General features: G+C 48.1%; 5 protein-coding genes across 5 annotated transcripts; 3 read left to right on the top strand and 2 right to left on the bottom strand.

The window, feature by feature from the left end:
- Window positions 1–277: 277 nt before the first annotated feature.
- Window positions 278–1,240, top strand: FPOAC1_006573 (uncharacterized protein; the record flags this gene model as incomplete). Its single annotated transcript, XM_044851049.1, has 2 exons — window positions 278–1,061; window positions 1,116–1,240. 2 exons carry the CDS (start codon window positions 278–280, stop codon window positions 1,238–1,240), a joined length of 909 nt encoding a protein of 302 aa, XP_044709761.1.
- A 486-nt stretch (window positions 1,241–1,726) lies between these two features.
- Window positions 1,727–2,342, bottom strand: FPOAC1_006572 (uncharacterized protein; the record flags this gene model as incomplete). The annotated part of the gene is made up of 2 exons (XM_044851048.1): window positions 1,727–2,245; window positions 2,322–2,342. 2 exons carry the CDS (start codon window positions 2,340–2,342, stop codon window positions 1,727–1,729), a joined length of 540 nt encoding a protein of 179 aa, XP_044709760.1.
- Window positions 2,343–2,744: 402 nt separating this feature from the next.
- Window positions 2,745–3,960, top strand: FPOAC1_006571 (uncharacterized protein; the record flags this gene model as incomplete). Its single annotated transcript, XM_044851047.1, has 5 exons — window positions 2,745–2,865; window positions 2,930–2,964; window positions 3,074–3,203; window positions 3,259–3,336; window positions 3,446–3,960. 5 exons carry the CDS (start codon window positions 2,745–2,747, stop codon window positions 3,958–3,960), a joined length of 879 nt encoding a protein of 292 aa, XP_044709759.1.
- Window positions 3,961–8,178: 4,218 nt separating this feature from the next.
- Window positions 8,179–10,016, top strand: FPOAC1_006570 (uncharacterized protein; the record flags this gene model as incomplete). Its single annotated transcript, XM_044851046.1, has 6 exons — window positions 8,179–8,193; window positions 8,269–8,418; window positions 8,489–8,824; window positions 8,871–9,032; window positions 9,082–9,939; window positions 9,996–10,016. The coding sequence occupies 6 exons, from the start codon at window positions 8,179–8,181 to the stop codon at window positions 10,014–10,016; spliced, it is 1,542 nt and encodes a 513-aa protein (XP_044709758.1).
- A 455-nt stretch (window positions 10,017–10,471) lies between these two features.
- Window positions 10,472–12,683, bottom strand: FPOAC1_006569 (uncharacterized protein; the record flags this gene model as incomplete). Its single annotated transcript, XM_044851045.1, has 5 exons — window positions 10,472–11,236; window positions 11,301–11,558; window positions 11,612–12,001; window positions 12,054–12,164; window positions 12,216–12,683. 5 exons carry the CDS (start codon window positions 12,681–12,683, stop codon window positions 10,472–10,474), a joined length of 1,992 nt encoding a protein of 663 aa, XP_044709757.1.
- Window positions 12,684–13,088: the final 405 nt, after the last annotated feature.

Below are 13,088 nucleotides of genomic sequence, written 5' to 3'. Positions count from 1 at the left end.
CTTGGGGTAGGTAGCCTTGCGTGCTTGCTTAGCTGTTGTTGCTATTACGAGGGGGGCTGACGTTGCAACCATCTTGTATATTAGAAGCTTGTTCCCTCCCTTGTTTCGTGCCGTGTTGTTCTTGATCTAAACCTTTCACGTCTTATCATCTCAGCGATAGTAGCTCCCAACATTTGTTCCAATACAGCTTATCTGACCCGCCATTATATACTACTTATCTGATTGTACCCTTATTCATCAACTTCAGAGCAAAACAGAACAAATCGAAACCATCACCATGCCTTACGTATCTGCTGCTCGCTACGGCAAGGACAATGTTCGCGTCTGCAAAGTCGATCGCGATGCTTCTACCGGTGTTCAGACTGTCACAGAGATGACCGTCTGCTGTCTCCTTGAGGGAGAGATTGAGACCTCCTACACCCAGGCTGATAACAGTGTCGTCGTTGCCACGGACTCTATTAAGAATACCATCTACATTACCGCCAAGCAGAATCCTGTCAACCCTCCTGAGCTGTACGCCTCAATCCTCGGCAGCCACTTTATTGAAAAGTACAAGCACATCCACGTTGCCAATGTCAGCGTCAAGACTGTTCGCTGGGCGCGTCTTGATGTTAATGGCAAGCCCCATCCCCACAGCTTTTTCAAGGATGGCGAGGAGACCCGAAATGTCGAAGTTCGTGTGAGTCGACAGGAAGGCATTGAGATCAAGAGCTCCCTCGTTGGCTTGACCGTTCTCAAGAGTACCGGTTCTGCTTTCCACGGCTTTGTCCGTGACGAGTACACAACGCTTCCTGAGACATGGGACCGTATCTTCTCGACGGATGTGGATGCTACGTGGAAGTGGAAGAAGTTCGATTCTCTCGCTGCTGTGAAGGAGTTTACTCCCAAGTTCGATAGCGCGCGCGAGGCGGCACGCGATATCACCCTCAAGACCTTTGCCGAGGACGCGAGTGCCAGCGTGCAAGCCACCATGTACAAGATGTCAGACCAAATCCTCGAATCTGTACCCGAGGTCGCGACGGTCACTTATGCACTACCTAACAAGCATTACTTTGAGATTGGTAAGTTCAAGCACTATCCTTGTAACAGAATATTCATACTAATTCATAGTGAAGACCTTAGCTGGCATAAGGGAATCAAGAACACAGGCAAGGACGCCGAGGTCTATGCTCCCCAGTCCGGCCCTAATGGTCTCATCAAGTGCGAAGTGTCTCGAGACAGTCTGCAATCGAAGCTTTAGGTTGGAACGAAAAAGATTATGTGTTTCTTAACGATAGAGGTCAAGATGCGAAACACGATGCATCCATGAAGAGGATTGATACCAAGCGACTGGCTTAGATTCTATAATAGATATGAGATAATCAATTGCGTTTGTTCGACCAACTCACAGATTCTCTTCGACATGATGCGTGATGAAAGTTGCATATGTGAGACATTCCTGAAATGTCACTCAGAATTGACTTGACTATGAGATGAGCTAGCAGATTAGCGGGGATCCCATTATAAAAAAGTGTATCTCGCATGGACGACATGAATCGGCCAGGCATTGACTGATTTCAGGGAGCTCAGGGAGAGGGACCACAACATAAAAAACGTTGATAATTGCTTGATGCTAGGTCATAAATATACCCAAAATATTGGTACAGATAGTACAAGGACTTCCAGTCCGTCCAAACTACTCTTCAACTCACAGCCATTCATCCCATCATAAACTGCTGTGCTCGCTTTATAATCGCTTCTTGTCGCCCTCACGAACCTTCTCGACAGCCTTCTCCCAACCAGGCTTGCCTACTGGCACGCCGCTAAACCGTATCAAGTTCTGCTTGTACGGGTGTGCTTCTCCCTCAAAGGCCTTGAGCCTCGCCAATCGCTTGTCTCGTAGTCGGTTCTTGGGCAGCATGCCGCGCACAGCCTTGCGCAGCACCTCGCTACCTCCATGCTGCTCCATAAGGACATCCATCGTCACAGTCTTGAGACTACCAGGCCGAGTAGTATGTCGGTAGTATGGCTTTTGCCACTTCTTGCGGCCAGTTGTGTGAAGGGCGGCGCAGTTTGTGACAACAACATAGTCACCGCAGTCGGTCGAGGGGTCGAAGATCGGCTTGTGCTTGCCCATGAGAAGGACGGCGATGCGGGATGCGAGACGGCCGAGGGAAGGTGGTGTCACGCCGGGCTGAGTCGATAGAGTGGCATGGGGAGCGGAAGCAGAAACACCGTGCCATACTCGAGAGTAGGCGAGTTTGGTCTATTCGATATTGGTTAGAATTGAGGAAGTTTTAAGACATATATATGTATATATATATATACTGGGGATTGCTCACGAGACCGAGAACTTGCGACATATTGGAGGTTTCGAGAGAACTGTCTCTCAGAGATTACCTCCAATTGAGCTAATCGACCACAGAAACGGCGAGGAGGGGTTGAGTCGCCGTAAACGTTGGGTTATGCTGTATCGCGAGATCTCCCACGCTGAAACGCTCAACTAGAAAGTTTGGATCCAGATGCCAAGCATGTAAATTGCTGAGTCAGGTAGATAGTCACGTGTATAGACTTGCTCTCAGACTCTGTAGCGTGCGTACCTAGGTAGCTTAACCTCGCCCGATTCCCGAAGTCGCTGGTCGGGCCCACTTCTTGGGGGGTGCAACTCCGGACCCCGATGTTATCACTCGATTGTGGGTGGATTTCAAAGCAACAAACAAAACCCGACCACGTCGTGCTACAACCTCCTCCTCCTCTTCTGACATATGCCTCTGAAGTTCACGCCTGCTAAACTATTTGCTACTACATCTCTACTTGCAGCAACTAGCTATTCAGCTTACCAGTACCGGGTTTCCAATACCAACTTTAAGACCACGCCCCCCACATGTAAGTTCCCCATTTCCATGGGTTTCTCTTACACTGCAAGTATGAAACTAACAGATCAACGCAGCACACAACAAGATGACTGTTGATAACTCGTTTGAGGTGCGCAGAAAATTCTGAGTGATGAGTCATGGCTGTGGAAAAGGGGACGAGGAGAGTTGCTGGCAACTTTCACCACATCAAGTATACTAATGAAACGTCTTGAAAACAGACCCTCTTTGCAGTTCCGCTGTCATGTGACGGCTGTATCAAAGCAGTTTCAGACTCTTTGTATAAGCTCGGCGGCATCAATAATGTTGAGGGCAACCTGAAAGACCAACTGATATCTGTCAAGGGCACTGGTAAGGCACATTGTTTCCCTCAAATGTGTATATACTGACTGTGCTGCTGTTCCAGCTGCCCCATCAGCTATTGTGGAGGCCATCCAAGCAACTGGTAGAGATGCCATTCTACGTGGATCAGGGGCTTCAAACAGTATGTGCAAACTGTTTTCTTGGCTATCAGCATTGTTGCCGCGGATGCCCAGCTTTCCCGACGATCGGTATAACAACCTGATACGGTACAAGACTGACCTGAATCTTAGGTGCCGCTGTCAGTATTCTGGAAACGTTTGACGATCATGTTGATGGTCTCTACGAAGAATCGAGCCGGGATGTGAGAGGATTGGCAAGAATGGTCCAGGTTAGCTCGGGGCGAACACTGGTTGACTTGTCTATTCGTGGCGTCTCGCCTGGAACATATCGAGCTTCAATTCGCGCATACGGCGATCTGAAGAACGGTGCAACCTCGACAGGACCTGTCTGGTTAGGAGAAGACAAGAAGCCTCGAGGAGACCTTGGTCTTGTTCAAGTTGGTGAGGATGGTAGAGGTGCTTCATTTGTGGACCACGGGTTCCAAATCTGGGAGGTTATTGGACACGCTATGGTCCTGACAAGACAAGAAGAAAATGCTGAGCCCCTAAAGAATGATAAGGATACCGTTGTGGGAATCATCGCCCGAAGCGCGGGTATGTGGGATAACGACAAGACAGTATGCTCTTGTACTGGCAAGACGCTCTGGGAGGAGCGCAAGGATGAGGTCGAGAAGGGAATGCTATGATAACGAGTCATATGCCAAATCAACAATCGACCCTAGAACGATCAGCATTGGCATCGAACAAGGCTAAGAACTGGACGAACGAACTTTGACTGTAGTATGATGTCTGTATGTCGAAGAATCATGTTCATCCAGTCAACCGTCTCCTCGTAAATTTGAAACAAAAACCTTGTCAAGACGGTTTGGCTCTGAGAGTGACTTGCGGGGGATCTGTAACATGGTGATCGTGCTGCGGCGAGATGTGGTGCGATACCAGGCTTTGGGTCAAGATCGAACATGGGTGTTGCCATGATCATGGTTCGATATTGAGTCCGAAAAGGCAAGAGGCTTACCATATGAGTGACAGGTCTCGACGGGAAAATTAAACACAATAGGTGCCCATTTACAAAAGATCCGGAATCAATTCTTGCGGCCACATATTTTCGTGATAAAGACTGGTAAACGGCTGATGGGAATACTGTGACAAGGGAGGTGGATTCTTAGATTCACGGCCTCGGTGCATTAAGATACGAGCTCGGCTGAGATGAAGATGAAACTTCTCAGATAAGCCACAGAATCATGGGCCTCATGCGAGACGAGACAGTGGTGTAAGTAGAAGCTGCATCCAAGGTTCCACAACGCTTTAAGTTGCTGCCAGGTACAAAGACGGCAGGCTGATAATGTAGGGATTGTCGATAGTACATCTACCGATCAAACACGTACGGCATCCAATGAGATAATCATATTCTGAAAGAGCAAAGATACTGAGACGAAGCATAATGGGGATAACGGGTGGACCTGTAAGAGAAATACGGGAGCGGAAACAAGGCTTGGTCTTGGGTTGAACTTGCCGGTTAGCATGACAGATAAAGTCGAGATCTGATGCGACGATAAGAAACAGGAGAAGACGAAGAAAGGAAATTATGTTTAGTAGTATAACCGGCTCTAACATGCAAACAATATTGAACCTTGATGGGACATTCCTAGATTGTTAGTTGCTTTGTGTTGCCTGATATTGGCCATTAGTAGGACTGGGGCCGATGTCCAACCGTACCTGTTGATACCTACCAGGTACCTAGGTATCTATATCAAATATAAGAAGGCATTCATTTGGGTTTGCAATCAGAAGAAGAAGAAATCAAGGAACGATTTCCCTGATTATTTCAAGTTAAGCCCTGGTTTTGACTCCCTCGTCGGACTTAATAACCTAATTAGGCTTGTTTGATGACCAAGTTGAGATCTCTGAATGTCAGATGAAATAAACGATCTTGTATCCAACGAGACACAACAAGTTATTAGAAGTTAACTAATAATGTTTCGAATATCTGGTGCCTGAATACCATGACGTCTAGAAACTTTCTGCAACATGTTCGGGTCTCGGGCTGTAACCAGATTGTACCCCCTGGCTTGGCTTCATGGGGCTCCGGATCGTCGTGTGCCGAGGGGCATAATGCATCATCTTGACTGTGGCAGTCGCAGCTTTCGTAATGCCTCCTTGAAAGAGGGGTGTGATTATGCCCATAGTGTACTGTTGGCCAAGTTGCAAGGCCTGAAGACGAGAGAGATTTTCAGCAGTATTGTGATGCCTGCCAGAGACAGGATGAAGGCCTGTGTTACAGCGTTACATTGGATATTGAGATGCGTGTTGAGTGGCCGCATTAGCGTACAACGCGCGCGGTAATCCAAGGCATATTCCATCACAGGATAGGAATCCAGTAGATGAATAGGTCAATGACACGACTCAGCCATGATAGTTGTCGGCTTCTATGTCATGTGAGAAAAACAAATTATCGCAGTGGTTATTTCTAGAAACGCTGTTGGTGGCTACTTACTCATCTCATCTCCGCTCCCATGGCCCAGGAGCATTGCCAAGATCGCTTGAAGCCGTTAGAGTTGAATCTCGGCTGTAGGCTTGTCAAAAGCATAAAGTCTTTCCCGTCCTACCGTTCGTCGTCCTTCTCCCACCGCAACTTAGATCCACTGACGATTAATTACTGGAGCTCGCATGCGAACAAGACCACTGGTGAAGTTCCCTTTGATCCCGTGCCCTCGGGACCGAGTAACCTATGCACCCATTTCATGGCTTGGGCTTGATCTGTGGAGTCCAACGTTGGGTTATCACTTTGACGGTCTGGCCCAGGGCGCTTAGAATCAGATTAAAGTTGATCGAGAGGACAGGCGGTAGGCACGTCATTCGACACCAACAGCTTGGATGCAGTCAGTAGTGTGTTAAGGAGCTTCAGTCATGGCGCTCGACCGGGGTATATGCTGTAATTGATTGTTGGGCAATGCTTGCAGATTCCTATCGAGGCCATTTACTTACCTGAAGGGTTCGTAGACAATATTCGTAGTAGGCGCCGAGGGGTGGCTAGGCGGGTCATGGAGCCCCAGGACCCTTGACCAACGCCCAATCAAAAAGCGCTCCTGACAGTGACCAGCAACCTGTGACAATCGGTGCAGCAGGTGCATAAACTTCCCTGTCACCTACCAAACTATGGGCATAGTGGTCAACCCCGGGCATGGAAATCAACGATCATAACTCGGATCGAACCTTTCGATTTTCAAAGCATCTGATGAGGCTGATGAATGCAGTGGTTCGATTCAACATGTGAGCTGGTTTCAACACCTGCAGCATCTTGATGAACTACCTACCTGCATCACATTTGACTACAAGTCATCACATCACAGCACTAGGTACTGAACCACTGCTAGACTGGTTGGCTGACTGGTGACCTACCCAGAGCCCCTGGATAGCAGCTAGTGATGATGGATACGAATGCAATACAATCACTGAATCTTAGACCAGACTCTACCTCACTCATCAATCTCCTTTGAGAATTCCCCGAAATCGAAACCAGATGAGGATTTAGGTTGGCAGCTCAAACCCGGCCCGGTAAGAGTGCAATTCTCTTACATCAGGCTAGCGGTCGATCAGACGTTGCACATGCACTTACAGCAGTCGTACATTTCAGATCTCAGATACCGCTCAAAACATTGCTGTAGCAGACGGGAGAGGAGAAGAAGAAAAAGAAGAAAAACGTGCCAACCCTTGTTGCACATCCCCCTGACCCGCCGTACAGAGAGTGTGGTTGTAGAATCGAAGTCAGTCAGGTCCCTCAGGTCCCTAGGTCTCCCAAGGTTAGCCTGTGTGACAACCAATTTTGGTTCAAGGAACTTGACCAATTCCCATCTTCTTTAGGCGCTGGGTCTAGATGTAGTAATCACGCATCAATCAATTGTCGCTCGATATGTCATATCAACTTAACAATGCATAAATCACCCCCATCACCGTGCCATTGATTCTTGGCTCGCAGTGATCGAGTAATGTTCCGAGAAAGGAAACAATGTCCTGGGCGGTTTTGTTCTTCACTGCCATGATGGAAGTTTTTTTTTGCTCTGCCATATTCTTGCAGCTTGTTCGGAGAGAAACATCCCACTTACAGCAGACCAACTCTTGGCTCTCTAACTGCTTTGCGTTGTTTTTACCAGATATGTGTAATAATGCCGAGAAGACCGGCTCTTTTTCTTGGAGTTATCAATTGAGAGCTGAATTGTTTCTGAACTAAGATCACGCATGTTGCCGAGTTTGTGATATCTTGAGCCACCTACATAAGCTCGATGGCGCGTATCGAGGGCTCAAGACTAACAACTGGAAGCTATTGAGAATAAGATCCAACCTAATATCCTACCGATCAACTGTATCACAAAATAAGCCAATCCCTTCATCGATTCTTCACTTGCCTCTTTCTTCCTTGAAGCTAACGCCACTGGCTCGGCTGCCAAGCCATCGAGGACTTAAGTGCACCAATTGCTTGTTTAAGCAGGGAAGACCAACCGTTGTACGCTCCATCCATGGATCCAAGGGTAGAAGGGCAACACCGCTTGTGTCGCTGTCTGTACCCCTGCCAGCCTTGGCTTAAACCCCCCAGCCCCTGTTACCTACTGGCACTACCCCCTGTACCCCCGTACCGTGCCTAGCGTACCTGCCCCGCCAGCCAACCCGACTGCACCGGACTTTACTTCAGGTGCAGACGCTGCCCTCCAAATAATAAGTCGGCACAGTCCCTCATACATCTAAGCGCCCAGTCCAAAACCCCCATCTCTCCCTTCGAGCTTTGAATTTCCCTATTTACCACAGGATTCCCCCATATCGCTCTCTAGTCCCGACTCGTCTATTATTGTGTGTATTACTGTAACGACGAATTCAATTCTATTGTGGTACATTGTCCTGCAGCGACCATCATGTCGTTGAAACAGGTACAGTCCTCACCCGCCTCTGGCTTTGAGACGCCATGTCTTGCAGACCATTCTGCTAACACAATCCTTCTACAGGAAATCGAGACCTGGGTAGCAGCCCTGGGTCGTTACGATAACAATGAATTCGAAGAAGCCCTCAACGAGTTTGGAAAGATTGGCGACACTAGCAAGATTCTGTTCAACATGGGTGTCATCCATGCCACACTTGGAGAGCACGAGAAGGCTGTAAGTTGTGTCCGCAGATTCGCATATGGCATCCCGCCTCTGCATTTCATATACTGATCCTATTTCCCAGGTCGAGAGTTATCAGCGAGCAATTCGGCTAGACCAATACCTCGCCGTTGCCTATTTCCAACAGGGCGTTTCGAATTTCCTTCTCGGCGACTTTGAAGAAGCGCTCGCCAATTTCAACGACACGCTCCTATATCTTCGCGGCAATGCCATGATCGACTATGCTCAACTGGGTCTCCTATTCAAGCTTTACTCCTGTGAAGTGCTTTTCAACCGAGGTCTCTGCTACATCTATCTGCAACAGTTGGATGCTGGAATGCAAGATTTCTCGTATGCTGTTAAGGAGAAGGTGGTCGAGGACCACAACGTCATCGACGATGCTATTAACGAACAGGCAGAGGTTAGTGAATCTCTGGTTGCTTGACCGCTTTTTCTAACATTCACAGGGCTATACCGTCTTCTCTATCCCCGTGGGAGTTGTCTACAGACCCAACGAGGCTAAAGTTCGAAATCTCAAGACGAAAGACTACCTCGGCAAGGCCAGACTTGTCGCTGCCTCAGACCGTGCCAATGCCTTTACCGGCTTTGCTGGCTCAGAGATCAAGAATGTTAGTTGTCCTTTGCATGCGTGAAAAGCTCATGACTAACACTTTACAGGCGGGCAAGTTAGAAGTCAAGGACGATCGTCCTGCCGACAATATCTCCTTTGCTGCCACAAACCTTGTCAAGCCCGGTCTGTCATCTCGAAGACAACAATCAGAACCTCCCAACGGCCGAAACGTGTTTCCGCCAACACCTCCACCAGAGAATGAGCGCCCCTCACGAGCCGCTTCTGTGCGCAACCAGAAGCCTCAGTTGGCCAAACTCAACATTCAGCAAGCTGAGCCAAACCGGCGGTACGAGAAGGCAGCCTCACCTGCGGATAGCCGAAGGCCCATGCCGGCCAGGTCAGCGTCAACGTCAACTACTCGCACACCGCTGCAAAGGGAGCCCCCACCATTGCAGTTGAGGCCTAAGCAGATTCCAGAGGAGACAGGATCGCCAGAGGATGTATACGCAATGTATTCGGCAACTGATGGCTACCGAAACTCAAGAGGATCAGCCGGTAGCCGACGAATGAGACCCCAGCAATTTTCCGAAGAGGAAGATGCCTCAGATTATGAGGGAACCATCAACGAGAACGATTTCGAGATGATCGGCCAACGCCGAGGCCCTGGTTCTGTTTCAGGCGGCTCAAGAAACAGCCGTCGAACTGAGGTCACAAAGATTCGAGTCAAGGTCCACGCTGATGAAGTCAAGCTCATCATGATTACACCCGACACCCGGTTCGAAACATTAAGCGACAAAGTCCGTGACAAGTTCAACATCAAACGCCGTTTCAAGATCAAGGTCAAGGATGACGATATGCCCAATGGAGACATGATCACAGTCGGCGACCAAGATGATCTGGAAATGGTGATCGATAGTGTCAAGGATGAGGCAAGAAAACAACGGACAGAGACAGGAAAGATGGAGGTATGTGAACATCTCTCAACTCAAACCCGAGGTTCCGATCGCTAACATCATCACAGATTTGGATCCTTCAACTTTAGATATATACCCTCACAGCGAATTTGCATTTTTGGATATTTACGAATTTTTCACACCTCAGACTCGTGAGTTGAGAACACGAGTAACTTTTATTTATTCTATGGCGATTTTACCATTATCTTAATCTTGTACTTTTTTAAAGGCATGTCACAGTGGTTAGCATATCAAGGAATCTAGTTAGAGAGGAGCCGGAGTTAGGAATCTTGGTTCTACCAGAGTAATTACCTGTCAGAACAGGACTGGAAAAGGGACACAGGAAGTTCATAGTTGATAACAATCATGAAGTTATGACAGCATGCTGATTGATCGTTTGCGATTTCGGCCCATGTATGCACATATTCGGACTTGGGTGATATATTGTCCATATTGTTGAAGTGATACATTATTCTACATTGATCTTATAATATATGGATCTAACTCACTGTCGATAAAGAGTTGTCACGTCCAACTCGAATACCTATCCAACGACAGCGTCGGCCTTTGAAGTCGTAGTTGCAGCTTCGTCTTTCCACCTCTGGCGAAGGTTCTCACCCCCTGAGTCCAGCTCATGCAACAAATCGCGCACTTGAGTAGCGCGAACTCGCCACTCATCTTGACCCAAGATGCTGAATAAGATACGGGATGCCTTGGCAACAGCTTGTGGGCTGCCAACAGCAACCAGACGAAGAATACTATGCAGGTCGGGGGCTTGATCAGAGGGGACACGCTCCAAGAGGCGGTCGAAAGCTATTTCCCAACTTTCTGTCGAATTGACTGTATCATGAACGAGGTTGATCAAGTCACGACGTGGAGTATCGGTAGTGAGTGCCGCGCGGTAGATGGCAATGGGAGGACGCCAGAACAGGTATGGTAGCAGATGCGGTATGTCATCCGCGGAGGCATACCGCGAGGTTTCTTGGGCAAGGATTCGGAAGGCATATGACTGTTGTGATGATTCAGATGATAATATGGCTGGAACCGGAGTCAAAGCGCCAGACCACTTGAGAGAGGTGCCACGTGGTTGGATCGGTACATAGTTGCCAGTGCTCTCTTTGGAAGACGAGGTGATTTCCTGAACTTTGTTGATAAGGGGGTTGAGTAGGTTGTCTCTAATGAGAGCCTGTTCGCGAGGAGTGTGGTCGGAGAGAGGGGTTTTGAATAGAAGACTTCGATACTCGTGTTGAAAAAAGTCGAGCTTTTGTGGATTGAGTTTTATACCACCACGTGTAAATTTGTAACTCAGCTACATCACTTGTTAGCATCTTGATAAAGGGGATTTCTTCTTCGTTTCAGTCCGCAGCACGTACGTTCTCAGCTACATCCTCCAGGAAGCGCGGTGTCTGGACGCCTTTCTTGAACGAAGCACCCAGGTTAGCGAGCCAGGCTTGTAGGGCCATGGGAAAGACTTTTTGGTCCATATATGTTGAGAGGTTTACGCTGGCATTACGCTTGCTGAGCTTTGATCCATCGTTGCTGACGAGAAGACCTAGATGAGCGAAGGTCGGAGGTTCCCAGCCAAAAGCCTCGTAGAGAGCCAAATGTTTGGGTGTCGAGATGAGCCATTCCTGCAGATTATGAGAAAGCAAGTTCATGAGCCATGGTATCATGGTGTACTGACCTCGCCACGGATGACATGGGTTATCTTCATGAGATGATCGTCAACCACATTCGCAAGATGATAAGTAGGAAATCCATCCGTTTTCATGAGCACAAAATCCTCCTCTGGCTCCTTCTTCTGGAAAGGGCCATAGATAGCATCCTTGAACTTTGGCGTACCGAAGCGACCCGAGTCCAATCGAACGACATGAGCTTCGCCCTTGGCAGCTCGCTCATCAGACTCAGAACGGGGAACGGAGCGGCATGTTCCTGGGTAGGCGGTGGATTTGCCAGCGTCGTGAAGAGCACGCTTCTGGGCCTCGAGGACCGACTGATTGCAGAAACAACGGTAGGCAGAGCCGTTGTCGATTAATTTCTGAGTATGCTCTTTGTAGGTCTCAAGACGTTCTGACTATGATGATCTCTCAGTATGAATCCATGTCACAGGCTCAGTGTGGGTTTACCTGACGATAGGGGCCGTACGGACCGCCTTTGTCGGGGCCTTCACTCCATGACAGACCGGCCCATTCGAGGTCTTTGAATATGCGCTCTTCGGCGTCAGGTACCAAACGATTCTGCCTATGTCAATATGTGTACACCTCGCACGAACAGGAGGACAAGTTTACCTGGTCAGTGTCCTCAATTCGTATAATAAAATCACCTCCCTTTGTAGCCTTTGCTACCAAATTGTTAAAGAGAGCTGTTCTGAGCGAGCCCAAGTGCAAATATCCAGTCGGAGACGGCGCAAAGCGCGCACGAATCGGCTTGTCGACTGATTGCCCAAGGATATATCGTTGACTTGTCTCATCTTCTTTAACATCAGTCTTGCTGGTGTTTGATGCCTGGCTACGCTTTTTCAAGGCTGCCAACCTCGAGGTTTTCTTGACTGGTTGGCCATTTTGCTTTGCCTCTTCAGAGAGGGTGTCCGTATTACTCTGAGCTGGTGAAGCTTTGGCTGCTATATCAGAATTTTGATCAGGTCGAGCTGGTGAGCTGGTAAAGCCTCGACGAATTGGTGTTGTTGAACGGTGGAGAATTTGAGCTTGTAAAATACTTTTCGATAGCCGTGTTGAGCGGCTCAACAATAATCTCATGATGAAAATGAATGTTCATCCAATCAAGGACTTATACAAGTGTGAGTGAGTTAGACGAGTTTACCAGTAAGTTTAATATATTGCGGCTAGTGCATCCTCTGAATGGGTGCGCCACGGTGTGGCAACCGTTGGAAGTCTTGTTAGAGATAAGGATTAAAATTTCTTATCAGTGGCATTGAAAAGATTGAAGGCATGCATTCGCGTTTTGATGGAACTTGAGTATAAGAGTGATAAAATTGTAATAGTAAATGGATTGCTCCTTCTGGGTCATCTGCAACTACCTAACGTGATTGTTATGTTTTCTACGGGAGAAGTTTGAGAATACGACAGTGTTAAAAGAATGACTTCTTGTAATCACAATCATATTGAAACCTATGGAGGGGCACAGAAAATGAATACCTAGGC

The sequence above is a fragment of the Fusarium poae genome, chromosome 2 (assembly GCF_019609905.1).
Source record: "Fusarium poae strain DAOMC 252244 chromosome 2, whole genome shotgun sequence".
Classification (NCBI taxonomy): Eukaryota; Fungi; Ascomycota; class Sordariomycetes; order Hypocreales; family Nectriaceae; genus Fusarium; species Fusarium poae.
This window is presented reverse-complemented; position numbering and strand designations above follow the sequence as displayed.